The sequence below is a fragment of the Salvelinus namaycush genome, chromosome 3 (genome assembly GCF_016432855.1).
Source record: "Salvelinus namaycush isolate Seneca chromosome 3, SaNama_1.0, whole genome shotgun sequence".
Taxonomy (NCBI): domain Eukaryota; kingdom Metazoa; phylum Chordata; class Actinopteri; order Salmoniformes; family Salmonidae; genus Salvelinus; species Salvelinus namaycush.
The window spans coordinates 79,118,484-79,137,478 of record NC_052309.1 but is presented as its reverse complement, the minus strand read 5'-3'; the positions used below and the strand labels follow the sequence as shown (position 1 = coordinate 79,137,478).

Below are 18,995 nucleotides of genomic sequence, written 5' to 3'. Positions count from 1 at the left end.
TGTTGCAAGCACAATTCTCTACCGACTGACCCTTGCGTAAGGCATCCACTGGAACTGGAATATACATGGATTGAAGTTCTCTTCTGAACATGACATGACGCTCGCTGTTAAAAGCTTTGTATGCTTCTGTGCTCACTCAGCAGTGGAGTACCCAGCACTACCTGATTAATTGAACTGTTCCTAGCATCCTTCACCTCATCCCTTCAAATAGTCAACTTACTGTTTGGTTTTTGGGGCCCTCCCAATACACTACCATATAATATTAATGGCTGTCATCATCCCATGTGGTGTTCCCCAACTGACACGTCAAATGATTAACTGTAGCATCGAACACAATGCAGTATGAGTGAGATCTCAAATAATCATATCTACAGTTCCACCTACACACAATGTATTTACAATCATCTAAATAAACCAAACTTCTAGACTTCAATCATTTTTATAGGAGTGTTCTACAAACTTGTTCAATAGTAATTCAGACACAAATCTGTTGAGAAATGCCCATATTTTAAAACTGCACTGTACATAAAACCAAGAGGAGAGGTTGTGCCCCAGGAGATAGCTAACACAAACAATCACTGGATTTCATTATTTGGCACATGAGCAGTGAAACAATTTTATCAGTACAAAAATAATTTCATTTTCTCAATGTTTGTTTAGTATGGAAATAGTGAACAGAAGTTGAACCCGTACTGAGAGTGGTGTCAGAATTCAGCCAGGCTACAGCTCGCTAAAACCCCTGGAGGGGTTGAAAATTTCAGAATACATCCCCCACACTTCTAGGACAGTCTGGGTAGGTGCCAGCTGTTAAAGGCCCAATGCAGCTGTTTTTATCTCAAAATCAAATCATTTCCGGGTAACAATGAAGTACCTTACTGTGATTTATTTACATTTTTTAAACTGAAAACAAACAAAAATAGCTTCTTAGCAAAGAGCAATTTGTCAACCAAGAATGTTGCTAGGACTGTCTGGGAGTGGTCTGAGCGGGGAGGGGAAAACTAGCTGTTATTGGCAGAAAGGTTTGGAAGTCTCTTTCTTACTGGTGGATTTAGTAATATACAGCCTGGTGACGACAACAGGCAGGCTAAAACTCCCTCCCACCAAAACAGGCTGAAATTTCAGGCGTTTTTCAAACCACCCTTACACTAAAAGTACATTATCATAATTGTCACAGTATAATTTCAACCTCATAGTGTGGAACGATATATAAAGCATAGAGATATCACACTTTTGACTGCACTGGGCCTTTAACAGTTTTAATGAGATGGTGAGTGAGGGTAAAGTTGTCTTCTTTACCACGTGGCGAGTATTTTATTAAAGCTTATGCAATGAGATTTCATTTCACTTTATGAAAAAAAACTTAAAGGAGTCCGATTTTCCTGAAATGCCGTCAGTTATTGTGAAACGAGTACGTTTGACAGTTGCCATTGAAAAAGCTGCCTCTTGTATTTCATGTTATAAACTAAGTTATGGCTTTTAGAGTTTAATCAGTTCTGAAACCTATTCTTTGGAGAATATTTAAGGTTAATGTGTTCAAAGTTTAGAAATTCTTTGCAGGTCTGGTTCTCTTGCTGGTATGTGGACAGTGCATCTCCAATCCTATCCTGCTTTGGGGCAAGGTCACCACTGGTTACGACGAGCAGGAGCAGGCCGCCTGTTCAGGGACAATCATAATGACAGACCAACATTAATAACTCTCTCCCATTCAAGTATTTTTGATACGTAATACAGTTTGGTGATTGTGAGGGGTCTAACAACTCACAAGAGACCTTTTGAGAAAAGTTTTTTGTAAAGGGAAGACCCAACAACATTAATTTCCTATAATTGAGTTTGTGTCCATCACATTTTCTACTTCTTCCTGCTTTCTTTAGCTGATGATTCCTCCTATTACCATAGCTTCCTGTTTTCTACAGGCAATGTGATCTATTATGGGCAGCAAGAGACAAATCAAATCAAGTTGATTAGTCCATAAACATTTAATTGAAAAACAGTATACTTGTACACCAAGGCCTTCTACAACCCACCACTATTCTTACTAACACTACAGCAGAGTATTGAGTTGTAGAGTATATGCACCTTGCATTCAGAGAAACATCAGGAAGGAAGAAAGAAGAATGAATAAGTTATTATTCCAGGAATTCTTGTCCTTCACAACTTTCATCTCAAGTCAAAAGGCAGGCAGCCCGTTAGCACAGAAACACCATAGCAACATCCACAGTGAAGGAGGGGGGAGAAGAGAGGAAGGCATACCAGGAGAGAGAACCATGAGTGAGGACAACCAATGAGAGAGGAGAGAGAAGGGGGACCACACAAGGAGACACCAACCACCAGTCTCTTTATTGTACACAACACCTTTTATTTAGCGCTCATGTTCCAAATGGGTTCATTTGTTTATTCAAATCCAGGAAATTACTAGAGGCACTTGACAAGGCTTTGCAAAAACTATAGAAAGATTGATGCAGGTCAGTTCCCCCCACCCACAATATGAAAGATGCAGAGCATGAGTGAGTGGGGGATGACGATATCCATTATGGAGAAAGGCAGTCACCAACATCTTACACTTTACAGATCAGGAGACGGGGTGTAGGGGGACAGGCTACAGTGACCGGTACCATCAGTGAACAGGGACACTTTCATAAGAACAGGACGTTTTAGATTCCCTTAAGACTCTTCAACATCAGAGAGTGACAGCATAAATGTAAGGTCAAATCTCTTCCTAGTAGGGGTTCTATACTTGGTCAAGAGATTGAAACCTTTTGGAGCATGGATAGACTCCATTTCCCAGAGGCTTTACTTGGAGTTAGCTGAGATCAGAGTCAGACACCCACTAGCAGCACGGTCACTGTAGACAGACCTGATGGGAAATGTATGGGAAGAAAAGCACATTCTGCCCAGAAAATATGGTTTTAGACAGTTCCTACCAAATTCACCCTTTACCTGTACCACATTTACTCATATAATGGATTTCTGTAAGGGGTACAAGGTATTGGACTGAGCTCTATATAGTTTGGACAGGTTCTCCAGGCAGGATGTGTATGTACACCAGAAAGAGCAACAAAAGTTGAACTCCCACCCCCTGCTCACCCTCAATATTTATCACCAAATCAAAACATCAATGTAGTCCATTTGTCACTCACCCTCCAAACTCCTCCCCACCCCACCCCCAAAATCAATGATCAAATTACCATCAGAGGAATCAAATGATATTCATCAGTACAGAATCCCAGCTTCACTCCTATTTAAACCCTCCCCGTGGCAACAGTTATTGCAACTAGAACCCTGTAGTGGAACTCACTAGCAGAAAGACGTTCAGTCTTCCAGAGGGGGAGTAGTAGGCTGCAGGTGCAGTATACAGCGGACATTATTTCTATCAAAACGATACATGACAAATGCCCAGGGTTATAAATAATGAATTAATGCGATCTGGAGATCACAAATCTCAACGTTTCCCTACATCCCAAGCCAAGTCAATATAACGGCTGTGTGTTAGTGCTTCAATTAGTATAACGATTAGTACACATTAAAATGTTTGGTTTTCAATGAACACCATTAAACATCATTCTCCATCCATTCTTTTTAAAACTGGAGACATCACCATCTCTGTGTCTGTACTGAGACTGTCCATCAGCTATGTACAACGGTGTTTCCAAGACACCGGGAGGGTCTCTCGTCCATAAAGACAAATGAACATTGAATTGTGACAGGAAGAAGTTTCGGTCGTAAACTGCCGTCTCTATAGCTCTAACCCCCCCCCCCCCCCCCCCTCCTCCAGGAGACCCTACTGTACTCTCCCCTTTACCTGTCCCTGTCCTGAATGGGACTTTGAATGAAGGTTGGTTAAGGCCTCAGTGAGGTTGACTTAAGGTCCTGGGATAATTCTATACTTAAGGAGTGCTTCAAGTGGTCAATCTAGATGACATTTTCTCAACAGTGGCAGGACATTCCAGTAACAACGGGCACATTTTATAAGGCTGCTCTCAGCCTCATATGTAGCACTGCACTGCTAAATTGTCTTTTTATGCCTCCTTTTGCTGTGATTTGAGACTGGTTTTAAAGCTACATACAAGGGGCATTAAAACAGGCAAGTCACTCAAATAAAATAACAAGAAGAAAGTAATCAACACCACCGTAGTCGTAATTACAATGACTATTTTCCAGTATGAAATCAAGTTAGAAAAACCACAAAACAATGAACAGGATGTCTGTGTATATTACACAGAGGTGTAGGGTGTAGAGCACGAGGTGAGGGCACGTCTAAAGATGGAGGGAGGGTAGCTAGCCTTTTACGTTTAGAAAGGTTGTGGACTATGCTGCAGTCCACATTTTCAGAGAGGAAATTAACAATTCTGTTACCACAGAAAATAGGTCACTTAGGGGCATGTCACTTCCATGTAACCATCCACATCTGATGCCGTGACTGCACCCTGCTGGTCAAAGGTGAGCGATTAAGTCTTTATGAATCTTTTGATACATATGGTACAATATCCAAAACAGTGTAATTATATCTCTTCTGATTCAAGTGGTTATGGTTCCTTTGCTTCTTTAGAATGTGGAGACCAGAGAGAGCCCACATGTGTAGGAGACTAAGGGAGGGTTAGCAGCTTATATCAGAGAACAGTTTGAGTCGACTACATTAGATAAGTCTGGTTGAAATAGCATATATCAATGTGCATAGATACTGTATAGGGGCCCCCTCCTCCCCTGCTCTCTAGCCCTCCCCTCTGGCCTCAGTACACACATAGTCTCACACACACACACACACAGGTGAGCCTGGCTGGTTCTACTGGGTAGTCTAGTCTAGCAGGGAGGGCTCGGCAGGGCGGATTATGGTGGGCCGGTGAGGAGCGCCAGGGGGTCTTCGGCTGCGGGGAGAGAGAGAGAGAGAGAGAGAGAGCAAGAACAGGAGGTGAGATACGCTCACGGAGAGACGAGAGAGAGCAATGAAACAAACCCAGAGAGATAGAGCGAGCAGGAGAACAGATGAGAGATTGTGAGACGTGAATGGAGGGAAACACTACCACAGAGAGATAGGGAGAACAGAAGAAGAAACAGAGAAAGGGAGTTGAGCACAAAAGAGAGAGGAGTTAAGAGATGGGGTTTATGAAACAGAGAAGATAACCAAGATAGAGGAAAGAGAAAGGAAGAGAAGTGTGTAAAGAAAAGGTTAAAGTAGTAATGTGAAAGGTGGGACTGGGAGGAAACTTAAATCCATCTATTGACGTCAACAGACAGTCAGAGCCAGGTGCTGCAGTTAGTGATAACCTGGCAATTCAACAATGAATAAAGAGGGTTACACAGGTTAAAATAGTGTTGATGAGGAGACATTATTCCTGTGTGAGGATAAGTAGGTAGGTACTGCTCCCTTCTGAGAGGTGGTCTTACCTGGGCACGCCAGGGGGGATGCGAGCGGGCCGAGAGGGGATCAGTGGGGGGGCACTGAAAGGGTCCTGATGGTTGTTGCTGCCAAAGGCGTTAATGGGCGGCGGGCCTGGGCGAGAGGGGATGGGGGGCCCCCCAAACGCTGGGGAGGGGTTGAGGGGTGGTCCCGGCCTTGGGCCACTCACTGCAGGAGGACGGCTTGGGGGAGGGGCTGCTGCGGCCGGGGGGCGGCGCTGGGGGGTAGGACTGGAGAGAGACGAGAACAGAGAGAAAGAGGTATGGGGAATGGAAAAAGAACAGACAGACAATGAAATATACATTATACAAACACTGCACAACAACAATAAGCTTTGGTCGACTGTACAGTCTCTTACACATGACCCCCTTTAGCTCTGACCCCCTTTAGTTCCCACATGACCCCCTTTAGTTCCCACATGTGAAAATGGATGAAGCAAAACATCTTCCATTACATGAATTTGAGAGAATTTAAGGTACATTCACTCAATCCACATTAACGTCAAAGTCAACAAATCCCTTTTGTATGTGTGAATGTGTACACACACACACACTCTCTCCTCTCACCTGGCCTCCTGCATCCAGCTGTCGTTGACGGGCGGCGGCACGGGGACCGTCACGGTGGTGGTGGTGATGTCACCGATGATGTGCAGTGCCTCCTTGAGGGCGTGGTACATGCGGAGCATCTCGTCGCGGCGCTGCGCCTGGTCAGCTGACTCCTCCATCAGGCTGTTTTGGTCACCTGACGAGTACAGGTAGGCCAGCAGCTCTGAGTGGATGAAGTCCTTAGCCTGGGGAGGAGAGGAGAGGAAGACCATCGACTACGGAGAAACGGTGGTGTCCTACTCCTTTCCCTACTCACATCATACTAGTCTGCATGGAAAGATGGAGTCACTGAATAGTCAATCTTCAGTGATGCTAGAAAACACAAACACCCCGGCGCTTGTGGAAACACGTCAACACACAGGAACACAAAGCTGGCATACAACCATCTGATGGAATCCCCTGCTATAAGACAGAGCCTGCTAAGTATAGACTGTCTCTAGGCTTTTCTCACTCACGCTGTTGATCATGAGGTGCATGATGGTCTTGGGCATGAGGTCCCTGATGGACTTGTTGACGATGCCAATGTAGGAGTCCACCAGGTTACGGATGGTCTCCACCTGCCTCTCCAGCTGGGGGTCCATGGAGAAGGTTTCTGAAGGGGCCGTATCCTCAGTGTCCACCTGAGGAACACAGAGAGACGTTACCTCTGAGTGAGGACACATGACCGGTCCAAACAGGTCCTTTGAATTGAGGCCACACGTACCTGTTCTGAGTGTTTGAGGTCAATACACCATAGCTAATACTACTGCATGCCATTGGGATACATTTGCGGTAGATGTATGCCATTGTGAATCATACATCCAATCGCTCTGATATTAGTACCTCATAATCTCCCTTGAATCATGAATTGGCGTGCATGAGAAGAAAGAAACAAGCAGTAGGACAATCATCAGTGACGTCATCAAGAAGTATAGGTGCATGCCTAGTGTTCATCAAATACTGACAAAGGCTGTCACCACAACGCATCTGTTCGTTTGACCTCTGCTTCTGCTAACAATCAAACTTCAAGGGTCGGTTTACAAGACACAGATGAAGCCTAGTCCTGGACTACAAAACCCTTTCAATGGAGAATCTCCGTTGAGCATGTCCTTAAGTCTGTCCAGGACTAGGTTTCATCTGTGCCCGGGAAAGCGACCCATAGACTATTTGAGTGAGTTTGGGTTCAGTACCTGGTCCTTCTCAGGGTAGACCCCAGCCCTCAGGAAGGAGGCTTTCCAACTGTCCACGTCCTCCTGGGTGTCACAGGCCAGCTCAATCTGACGCAGGTCCTTATACACATTCCTGCTTGATGGATGGCAAAACACAAACACAATCAGGGTGGGTGTAAATTCTATTTAATTTCAGTCAATTCACTAAGTGAATTTCCCTCAATGCTTCTCGATGAAAATTTTGTAACATTTAAAATGTCAGTTTACTTCCTGATTCACTGAATTGAAATGACAGACTTGTGTGGAACAGGACCCACATACACATCCATTTCCCTGACCTGGATTCAGTGTTGAAGACGCCAAATACGTGTTTGGTGGACATGAAGCCTTTCTCCACATCCCTCAGCTTGAGGTTATCTAGGGGAAGCATGTACTTCTTCTCTTTCTCCTAAAACACAGAGAGGGGGGACGGGGACCTGAACTCATAGCAATAACATCTTGAGAAACAAATCCTTGAAGCCATTAAAAACACTAAAGTACACAAATAAGAGGGAGCCATTAAGAAACTGCTTCATGGGTAACTTTGAAAAACAGTGGAATACAACACTAGGCTTCTCCACCAATGAGCAGACAGAGTGGAATGCATTTCCTCTGTATAAAACCCAGACCACCAGGCTGGTGAGAAGAGGGGGAGAGAGGAGGAGCATGAGGGAGAGATGGGGGGAGGGATGCCAGCTTTGCACTGTTGAGGAGAAGCATCTGGAAGCGTTTATGTCTGCACTAACACAGAGCCGCTCAGTCCCAACAGTTACACCACTCTAAGCCAATGTCCTCGTCTCACACACACACACAGAAACACAAATATATAACCACACACATGAAAACATACAAACACCCATGTGCTTGTGCAAATGCAAACACGTAAACACATAGATGCATGAAAGTGGCATACAACCACAAACCAAGACAAACACACACCCCCACCCCACCCACCCCCCAACCCGCCCCAAGTAACCCAGTACGATTTCCTGCAAATTCCAAAGGCAGATCCCTGCTGGAACATTTCAACCCGCCTGCCACGTCAGTTTGCTTCCACCATCCTCCCTCGCTCCTCTTTCTCTTCTGCACTTTCTCCTTCTCTCGCTCTTTCCGCCACAGAGGACTGGTAGAAACTGAACGGTACCAGTTGTTTTGAGGCGTAGTCAGACTGACGGGTTAAAGGTTTGTCTTTAGCTCTGGTCAGCGATATCTTTTGAAGCTCTTTTTGTTTCGCTGAGAGAGGGGACATCTTTGCCAAGGCCTGGGCTGCTCTGACCGAACTAATGGTAAGTTTAAAAGTAAGAACATATTTCCAAATGCATCCGTCTGTAAATGTTTAACTTTCCTAGGATGATCCCTAGTGCTTTCTGATCCCTAGTGCTTTTGGTTTATTTCTTTAATATTATTTCAACTTTGTTCCAGTAAAACATCATAAAATATGTATTATCGACATGCCGTTTCCATATATTTTACAGCCTTTGAAATGGCCTACAGAGCATTTGAAATCTGACTGTAGAGAGTAGTGTGTGGTCACAGAGTGGGCAAACACTTTTCTGTTTTGTTAATGTGCACTAAGTTGATCAAATTCTATTAAAAAAAAGTTGTAAGCTCAACATCTCTCCATTACATCAACATACTAAATTATTCAATACAGTTATATATTTGGACCTCATTCTGAGTTTGGTTGCTTTATTTATCAGAGGAATGTTTACTCTCCCTCCATCTCTCCCCCCCACCTCTGTCCTGTCCCTAGGGCAGTGACCTGCAGACGGAGCGACCCCGCGGGCCTTCCCCCCTCCTCACCCCCCCGCCTGCCCAGTGTTCAGACTACCTGTTCATCAGGCTGAAGCTGAACAGTAGTCTGCACATTGGTTAGGCTGGGCCGGGACACACACACACTCAGGACACATCTAACCACCAGCCAGCAGGGGCTCTGGTGAGAGGCTCTGGCCGGATCTGATTCTCCACCATGACAATGAGAGGGAGGAGGGAGCATGCAATGCAGATCATATATCAGCCCATGGAGTAGTAGCAGAATCTTTCTGGCAGTTTGTATTGTATTATTTAGTGTTGTACTTATCCCAGTGTTAGACACTCACCTCCTCATCCTTGTACCAGGATAGTGACTCTGCGGTCAGGATGAACCAGTACTCCTTGGAGCCTCCCTTCATGATGCTGATGTTGATGGTGAGCCAGCCTTTGCGGATCACCTGTTAGGGGAGATAGGGGTGGGGGAACAGGGGAGCGAGGGGTGGTGGGGGACAAGGTATACCAGGAAGATGGAGGGAAAACATGTCATTAAAGTACTCATGATTTACCTCCTGGAGATCTTGTGATATGACACTCTTAACTGAGTTTTGGTTGATCCTGTCTTACCAATATAAGCACTAAGATGTTCTACATACTCTAAATTTACTCTTCTATTCTGAGTATAAAGATTTACAATTTAAACAATGTTTCTGAACATGAACCCTGATGTATACAGTAAGCATACAAAAGTATCATTCAGAAAGGATGACTAACTGAAGGGGTGGAGATTTAAACAGGAAACCTCAAACAAACCTTAATAACCTCAATACTAACTAATATGGGTCATCCAGACCAAATGGGACCCACACAGGGTCAGGGATCAAGGGTCGGCGGTGGTATGTTAGAGTGAGCGGGTCAGTAAAAGCTTGCCTATACACGGTTAGCCAAAACAGACTAGGGTTAGTGGGTTAACTGGGCAGAGTCGTCAGACATACACTCCAGTGTAGGGCACTGTAGGAGGCTAAACGCCTATCTAAGGAACAGGAGATAAAAAGAGATGGAGAGGCAAGAGGTGGGCCAGACTGTGGGAGAGGAATACAGCGATATGCAGAGACAGTGGAGACGGGTAGATTGAGCCACAGCTCACGGAGCGGACGGGTAGATAGAGAGGGGTGAAAAAAATAAAAGGAGGATTTAAGGAAGGGAGAGGGAGGGAGGAAAGAGAGATGAGTCAGGGTTGAGAGGTTCTTTCTGTAGACAAGTTGTATTAGAGCAGGGGTCTTCAACCTTTTCATGCCCAGGGACGCCGTCGCAGGCAAACCGACAACGCAGGGAACCCCATCCTAAGTTAGCAAACATTGTTTTCACGACTTGTCTTATCAGGTGAATGATAATGTCAAGCAGAAGTAATAACATTTTAAAATGAATAGATTTGGTAAAGAGTTTTTCATTATTTTGACCTCGCCACATTATAACTGGAAGAGGAAGTGTAAACTAACAGCCTATTCGCTAGAAAAGGTAACTCCAAACACATTTTTGCTAAGAACAACTGTTTAGCGCTGGTTAAACAAAGGTTAGCCATGTCTGGCCAAAAATGTATGTCCAAGTCAACAAAGCTTTGCAGCAGCCAGCAGCACTTGCCACAGTGGAAGTCTATTCACAGGTGCTGTTTCAAAGCCTATGTCAGATACACCAGCGAGTGTAATTATCTTTAACGAGTGTAATCTGTTCAATATTAGGAGTTGAAAAATAAAGTTGATATCAGAAAGATACTCTTATTTTCCACTGCATGTAATTCAACATTTGCTTATTCTGTTGCTAGCGATGTTCATAAAAACCTTTAAATAAAAATCACTTTTCTGGGACCCCCTGCAGTACCTCGTTGGATACCTAGGGGGTTGCTGACCCCTGGTTGTAGTACCCCTGTATTAGAGTAATGCTCTCATTGTTAGTGCCATTACAAAGAACCATCAGGGGCGGCAGATATCAAGCTTGGACAAGGATGCTGTCAAGTTATGCCGATAAGACAGAGAGAACATCAACCTCCCTCTCCCTCTCCTGTGTCCTAAAGACTGGTTGGGGTTTATGACGGGGGGGGGGGGGGGGGGGGGTGTAATTAGTAGGAAAGTAGCAAAAGAAATGAGAGAGGAAGAGGCTGTAACATAGGAGTCAGCTTAATTCTCAGTTTGCCTTGGCGAGGAATTGCCTTACACCCCTCTGTAATGAGAACGTTTTTTTTAGTTTTTTTTTTAAACCTGGCTGGCAGTCAGTGTTCAGTGTCGTAAGTGTTGAAGGTGAGAGACAGACAAGAGGAGTGTGAGGTGACAGAATAGGGATAGTGAGATGCTTTTAATGCCATGACACTTCTTACCTCACTGTCTAAACAGAAGCCCTGACATACAGGATAGGTCAGTGATGACAAAAGAAAGACATTTAGCCTGTTCCATCTTCAGCTACATCTAATGTTCAGGTTATTATCACTCTAGAAAAGTTAGGCCACTTGATGCCATCATTGCCTCAATTCCTGTCAAAAGCTTCCCTACATTGAAGTCACTCATTTCTAAAGTAAACACATTATTTTAGGTCTTCTACCAGCTGGTAAATCAAACATTGATACATTAGATGTATGGATATACACACATTCCAAATCATTATTAAACCCAATTTATATTACTTCAAAATCATATTTGATCAGAGTTATTTTAAGTAAATTCTAATCATTGATTGAATCATGACACCCCCCCATGCCCTTCTACCCTCTACTGCCACCCTCTGGTCCCTGATTGGATGACAGTCACAGGTCCCACACAGAATGGTTTGTGGACAGTTGTGAGGTGTGCTACTAACATATTGTTATAGTGATGATTGGAATATTGAGTTGTGGAAAGTTGACATGCCACGATAAGCTAAAGAGAGAAAACATCAAGAGGAGATTTCAATGACACCAAAAGGATGAAAATGTGAACATCTAGTGTATGATTGTTGGTGATTCATGTCTCCTCCCCCCATCCCTGGAATGTTCAGGACCCTTCGACAGCAAGGCAAACTGTGGCGGTCACTAGTTAAACCCCTGGACAGGGCAGCATGGGTAAGGACCAAAAGCAGGAGAACTGACACCAGCCACTCTCACATCCTCCCAACTCTTCCATAGTCTTTCACAGGGAATCATGACATTACACTTCAGTGTGGTTCAAGAACGTGACAAAAAAATGTAACAATTCTGCCTGTGCTTGGACAGAACTGGTTTCAATAGGTTTGAGAGTAAAAAGTAAAATGTTAGAATATTACTATCTACTTGTCCAATTAAAGACAATTGCTTTCTTGTTAAGTGAAACCAATAATTATTGAGCATAACCCGGATGTTATTGAGAAAGCCGTTACCGATTACGGGTAAGGGTAAAGCCGAGGAGAATTACATCTCTACGATACGATTCTAATTGATCTCCGGTTTGCCATAAGTCTTGAGACTTTGAGACTCTACTACCTTCTCCTGCTCGCCCTCTCTCAGTCCCTGTGGAGTAGGGAAGATATGACGAGAAAAAACAGCTCATCATTTTGAAGAGGAGTTCTGTACAAAGAAGTAACCTGGAACAAGTTGTCATAACACCAATTCCCATAACCCCCCATTCTTTCCTAAGTGTCAGATGTCTGGCCTCAGTAATCCTGCTCTGGTGACCCCTGCTGACTCCTAACAGGGTGTGGCTTGAATCTGTGGGGTACTTACCAGAATCTCACCCTGCAGGGATGGGAGTGGTTAGGGCAAAAGATGGCAGGATAAATCATAGACCGGGGAAAAAGGGGGAAGCAAGCAAGCCAGGGAGGGAGGGAGATGGGGGAGTGGGAAAATAGGCAAGGGGAGGTGTGGGGGGGACATTTGAAATGGTAGAATGAAAGGTTTGAAGGTAAGAGACAGAAATGGAAGGAATCCATGAGACAACCGGAGAGATGGAGAGAGAGGTTGAGGGATAGAAAGAAAGATGGAAGGAGAGAAAAGATGGAGACAGAGAAAGATGAGAGAGAGGGAGCAAGAGAACAAGAGTTACATGCGATTAGATTTCCTTCAAGTACCACACATCGGTTATTTGATATTGGTTGCTTCATTGAGCGAAGCTGGGTCCCATGCACAATCTGAATTACAATACAAAAAGTGCTTGGGTTAGTTGATAAACAATTCTATGATTGTTGCTTTGCTGTTGGGTATCATGCCTTGGTTGTGTTATAGTGCTGTGCAAATAGTGATAAGGTAGTGATAGTTGTAGTAGAAACATAGCTGTTCATTTCCTATGCAGGGAAGCAGGGAGGGCTTGAATGACTCTAGTCTAGGGCAACTCTCCCCTCGCTGAAATACAGTGTTAGAAGGTATTTCTATAGGATGTAATGTATATCCTATAAAATATGTACCCTTACTAGGTTTCCAGGAACCTGAGAAGTGCACTCTATAAGTGTTGATGACATTGAAGCTGACATAACATAGTCACATGATTTCAGGTATTTAGATATCACATCAATAAAGCAGAGACTTCAAAACACTTTTAGAACTGTTTGGATAACACAGGAAGAGAGGTGCCAGGTTTATAACACAGTGGCCAAGGAGTCAAATTAACATCTGACTTAAAGACAGGATGGTAACTTGGCCATGATTTGCAGGGGTTATCTTGAAGCTACTTATACTTACGTAAATAAGTGCTGTTAGGTTGTAAGTGTCAGGTTACTAGTAGTTGAGTCTATTCATTGGTAGCATAGGGTCAGAGGTTAGGTATGTTACAACATGTAAATATGATAGAGGGGGAAGTGTCAGTCTGGGGAAGCTTAATCTGGGGGTTGATCAGATTGGGAGGGCTGGGTAAGTAAGAGGGTGGGAGGAGGAGGGACCAAGTGTACCTGGTTTGGAATGGCCCTCTTCTTGTTCTGATGTGTATTTCTCTGCTGGGCACTGTTAGAAAAGGACAGGTTCAGAAGGAAAAAAAACACATTCAAAATCACAACCAGCATCAACAATGTTTGGGTAATAATGTGTATTGATCAATCAAATCGTTTTACAGCTATCAAACCTGTCCTACAATTCAAGTTATCAAACATAGTCGTGGGAACAGTGGGAGTGGGGTCTGGGGGAACAGTGGGAGTGGGGTCTGGGGGAACAGGCGGAGAGGAAGAGGGACACCCGATTCGTGACAGCCCACCTGTTGTTGCCGTACCCTGGTGGGCTACCATCATCGTGCCTTCTGAAGTCAAGACTGAAAGTGACGCCACGAGAGACAAGTTACCACCCCTACCTACCTGACAACACTTCTCATCAATCCATCAACCCATTCTCCATGCGGATGATTGGAAAGGAACCCGCACGCCATTCAGACCCGCAAAGGACAATGCTATGTTACGTAATCAGATGCATACCTCAGGCAGAGGGAAGAGACCATAGAAACAGAAGTCATTATATTTCTATGGAAGAGACTTTCAACTCAGCTAGCTACATGCTGTGCATCCTATAGTAATTGCTACACTGGAGACAGTGTAGAGGGCAGAGGTCAACACATGTCAAGCTCTGGTAGGACATCCAGTATGAGTGGCTAGGGCTGGCCGATTAGCAAGATGCAAGAACTCAGGATTCCAAAACACCATGTTATTAGTAATAACCAATGCAGTCAACAGATAAAAACTCCACTAACTCACTCAGGTCAATCCCTAAGCACACAACAAATAAGGGTCCTTGAAAAATCAAAACGGCTCCAGAGAGACAGAGTCAGAAAGGGAGGGTGCACAAACTAGCATGCTTGATTCAGCTCATTAGAGGCAGAACTAACCGTGACGGACCATGCAGCAACGATCTAGCAGAGCTAGATCGACCTTGTCTGACCCCTAGCCTCCCCTAGAGCGTATTCTACGGTGCTCTAACCACGTTCATTGATCTGCCTTCATGGTGGATCAATCAGACTGACTGAGTCACAGCTGGTTTACAGCATGTAGATCAAGGATCCACAGATACAGCCCCTTGTTAGGCTCAGTAATACTGATAAAAGTAGCGGTAATTGTGGTTTGTAGCGACAGCGGTCTCTGTGAGTGTCTTTGGGGGTTGTGATAAAGTGGCCAAACAGCAATTGAGGTATTGATTGTTTCAAGTCTATAGGGAATGGCACTTACTGTAGGAATAACTATCAAGCACAGGCAGTCAGACACACAAGCTTATGGGACTCTACCAGATCTATCTTCAGCAGAGTTCAGTTCAGTCCATGCCCAGTTCAGCAAACAGTACACATCTGACTTTGGGCAGTATTGAGTTAGTCTGGTGCCCAGGACTACATCACAACCACACCTTCAGCTGAGAGCTGGGGCACGAGCATTAGGGAGAGAGGGGGAAGGGTAGGGGAGCTTGGGTAAAGGGTGAGGTGTATTAGGGTGGTGGGGGGGGGGGGGGGGGGGGGGTAGTAGGATTCATACTTGGCGAAGCCTATAAAGTCCTCGTGGTTGGTGTTGATGTAGGACAGCTCAATGTCAATCAGCAGCATCACCTAGAATGAAGACAGAGCTTCACTATGACAATAGAGTTCATTTTATATCACATTTACATTCATTTAGTCGTTGAACAGACGTAATTTACAATCCGCGCATCAACAACCACTTAGCACAATCAAGCAAAGCCAGTCCTTGTACAGAAAAGACAAGTGCAAGAAAGGCAAGTACAAACAATTGATTTCAAATGGAGAAATATATATTTCTTAAATAATATTTATAATATTTCTTAAAAATCTCCTGTTGGGAGTGTTTCTCTGTCAGTGGTCAGGTCCTGCATTAAAAAAGCATCTCAGAGTAGGAGTGCTGATCTAGGATCAGGTCCCCCTGACCATATCATCTAATTCATTATGATCTAAAAGGCTGAACTGATGCTACGTCAGCAATCCTACCCAGAGACTCCTTGTAAAAACAGGCCCTAAATGCACTGACCTGGTCCTTGGTCTTGCCCTCTCTCTCTCTGACGTAGGTGGTGACGATCCTCTCGGTCTCCTCTCTCAGCCGGGGGTAGGAACCCAGCTGCAAGGTAACACAAAACAACTGCAACACTGACCATATAGACAAAGAGAATCACTAGCATACACTAACACTCTGGCATGACTATCCATGCAGACCTACCTTCCATTTACATATACAACAGACAGGAGGTGAAGCGCATACACTGAGAGGACAAAACATTAAGAACACCTGCTCTTTCCATAACATAGACTGACCAGGTGAATCCAGGTGAAAGCTATGATACCTTATTGATGTCACCTTAAAGTTAAATCCACTTCAATCAGTGTAGATGAGGAGAGGAAACAGGTTCAAGGATTTTTAAGCGTCGATACGATTGAGACACAGATTGTGTATGTGTGCCATTAAGAGGGTGAATAGACAAGACAAAATATTTAAGTGCCCTTGAACAGGTTATGGTAGTAGGGGCCAGGCGCACCGGTTTGTGTGTCAAGAACTGCAACGCTGCTGTGTTTTTCACACTCAACAGTTTCCTGTGTGTATCAAGAATGGTCCACCACCCAAAGGACATCCAGACAACTTGACACAACTGTGGGAAGCATTCGAGTCCACATGGGCCAGCATCCCTGTGGAACGCTTTCGACACCTTGTAGAGTCCATGTCCAGGCGAATTGAGGCTGTTCTAAGGGCAAAATGGGGTGCAACTCAATATTAGGAAGGTGTTCTTAATGTTTCTTACACTCAGTGTGCAGGAAAGGGGAAGGACATAGTATGATTACTATATTCACTGCTGAATGCCTGACTACCACACACACACACACACACACACACACACACACACACACACACACACACACACACACACACACACACACACACACACCTTAATGGGCATGCACACAGGATGAATGTCTGTGATCTATGGCATAAGGGCAGCGCTTTCAGCCTCAGCTGGGAATGACCATGATGGACACCATGAGGACTGATGTCATGATGATTAGCTCTAGTTGACTGGAGTAGAAACATTTAGGAAATTAGATCATTCAACGTAAAAATAAGTAAGTTAACTTACAGTTGACACTATTGTTTTCCTGTGACAGTAAACAATCATTCCAAGCTGACGGTGATTGCTGATATTATTTCATGTTAGTGACGAACAGATCAGGAGAATGAAGAAGAAGAGGGTGAAGGACAGAGTGAAGGGCGATCCTTTCTTCAGCTGAACTAATACCAGAGGTAGTGACAGTGAAAGGGATGGACTGTGGTGGGTCTTTGAAATGCAATTCCCCCCTCCATCCACAAGATGGCATGGTTGTTGAGCAGCACTGTTGCTATGGCAACCCCCGGCACAGCGCGCCAGCAGATATTTATATTGTTTCCCTCACGTTGTATTTCCATCCGGTTAGGCAGACAGAATAATGTCAATGGTGCAGTGCTGGGTCAGTGAGGGAGCACAGCCTTATAGCCCTGGAGCTCTGCAGGACATGTAAACATAGCTCTGGAGATCTGGGCTCTGATGTTCTGATAGACAGAGGTCTGGGTCTTGAGGAGGAGGGGAGATGGGGATGGAGGTGGCAGATGGAGGGTGGAGGCAGATGGAGAATCAGTCTGAATGTGCTCAAATCAAACAGGGCACGGGTGAGGAGAGGGGCTGCTGAAAGGAAGTTAAGACGCGCTGCTTAAAATCAGACGTGATTTGCAAGTCAATGCTTGATCGGACACGTGTGGCTTGGACAAAAGGAGAGGATGTGCGTGGCGAGGGAGGGATACACACACAATCCAGGCACTGAGGAGAGATGGCGTGGGGGATGATTTCATTAGGATAGGTTGCTGATTGGAGAGCGGTGGAGGAGAGGTGGCGTGGGGGATGATTTCATTAGGATAGGTTGCTGATTGGAGAGCGGTGGAGGAGAGGTGCGAGGGGAACAGGGACGGGCATTCAATCACAGATGAGAGAATACGCTCCGGAACACTCTCTCTCTCTTCCTTCTTTCCCCCCCTCTTTCCTGTGAGGGGTGAGTCTGCTCTTGGTTACCTTGACGGAACACTTCATGACGAGTGCGGTCAGCTCGGACACTACCAGATCCACACATTTCAGGCTGGGCTCTTTCAGTTTGAGGATCTGCTTTTTGACTATGGCCTCGAAGGCCAGGTCAGGGGTGAACAAGCCCGTTCTGAGGGGGTACGGGGGAGTGGGGGAGCGTAGTGTAGGGGGGCAGCATAGAGAGAGAGAGGGATAGACAGAGAAATAACAACAGAGGCGAGAGAGAGAGAGAAATACAGGAAAGAAAGAAAAACAAGAAGATTCTTAGTTTAGTTAGTTATCTGTCAAACTAGAAATCTGGTCTCTAGAAATACAAGTAAAGCAAGAAGATAAGGACAAGCCGCAGGCGTTCACGTCCTCTTCTCTTGACAGGGCAGTTCTTCTCAAACTAGGTGTATAATATAGATATGTGGGCACATTCAACTCACAGTACCCACATAACTAACACCCTAGCTATGTCAGTCCTAAGTGTGTATCATTCTTAGACAGATGAAACCTGCAGCTTGTCCATGTGAGACCAGTGATGCTCGGGGAATGGCCATCCCCAACCATCCCGTCTCCACGACGACGACACCACAACCGTCACAAAACACGACAGCGGCACCTGGCACACAGGCTAGCTGTGGCTGGCTGAGGGGGGAGTCAAACTGTCCCCATATCTGCACCATCCAGTCCTCTGGACATACACCACACTACATCTACACTATGCAAGTGTGTATAGCGTGTTTTTATTTTATTTATTTAACCTTATTTAACAAATTCTTATTTAGAATGATGGCCTACACCAGCCAAACCCGGACGCCGCTGGGCCAATTGTGCGCCGCCCTATGGGACTCCCAATCACGGCTGGTTGTGATACAGCCTGGATTTGAACTGAGATGCAGTGCCTTAGACCGCTGCGCCACTCAGGAGCCCCCGGGTGGTTACACAGTAGACGTTCTGATTAGGGCCAGGAGTTTTTATTTACTAACTAACTACATGACCTGACTGGAAAATCTCTGGGCCCTAGTTGTACTATCTAAAGGGTCATAGAGGCCATGGATGGACAGCTG

At 45.0% G+C, this 18,995-nt stretch overlaps 1 protein-coding gene and 1 long non-coding RNA gene across 10 annotated transcripts in view; one reads left to right on the top strand and one right to left on the bottom strand.

The window, feature by feature from the left end:
- Positions 1-966: 966 nt before the first annotated feature.
- Positions 967-18,995, bottom strand: part of LOC120039808 (dynamin-2) — a 40,694-nt gene continuing 22,665 nt past the window's right edge. Inside the window, exons 10-22 of one of the 9 annotated variants that reach the window (XM_038985188.1) lie at positions 17,935-18,073; positions 15,876-15,962; positions 15,372-15,442; positions 13,818-13,869; positions 12,661-12,672; positions 12,421-12,447; positions 9,287-9,397; positions 7,487-7,596; positions 7,170-7,281; positions 6,456-6,620; positions 5,962-6,185; positions 5,383-5,625; positions 2,336-4,862 (exon numbers count right to left, since the gene is read on the bottom strand). In XM_038985188.1, coding sequence (XP_038841116.1) covers positions 4,793-4,862; positions 5,383-5,625; positions 5,962-6,185; positions 6,456-6,620; positions 7,170-7,281; positions 7,487-7,596; positions 9,287-9,397; positions 12,421-12,447; positions 12,661-12,672; positions 13,818-13,869; positions 15,372-15,442; positions 15,876-15,962; positions 17,935-18,073 — 1,423 coding nt within the window. In that variant the 3' untranslated portion in view covers positions 2,336-4,792. Of the gene's footprint in view, positions 1,655-2,335; positions 4,863-5,382; positions 5,626-5,957; positions 6,186-6,455; positions 6,621-7,169; positions 7,282-7,486; positions 7,597-9,286; positions 9,398-12,420; positions 12,448-12,660; positions 12,673-13,817; positions 13,870-15,371; positions 15,443-15,875; positions 15,963-17,934; positions 18,074-18,995 lie in introns of those variants that run through there. The other 8 variants (XM_038985210.1, XM_038985182.1, XM_038985203.1 and 5 more) reach the window with 8 other exon arrangements.
- Positions 8,184-10,708, top strand: LOC120039883. Its single transcript, XR_005475536.1, has 2 exons — positions 8,184-8,473; positions 8,941-10,708. It is a non-coding gene; the product is annotated as an uncharacterized LOC120039883 (long non-coding RNA).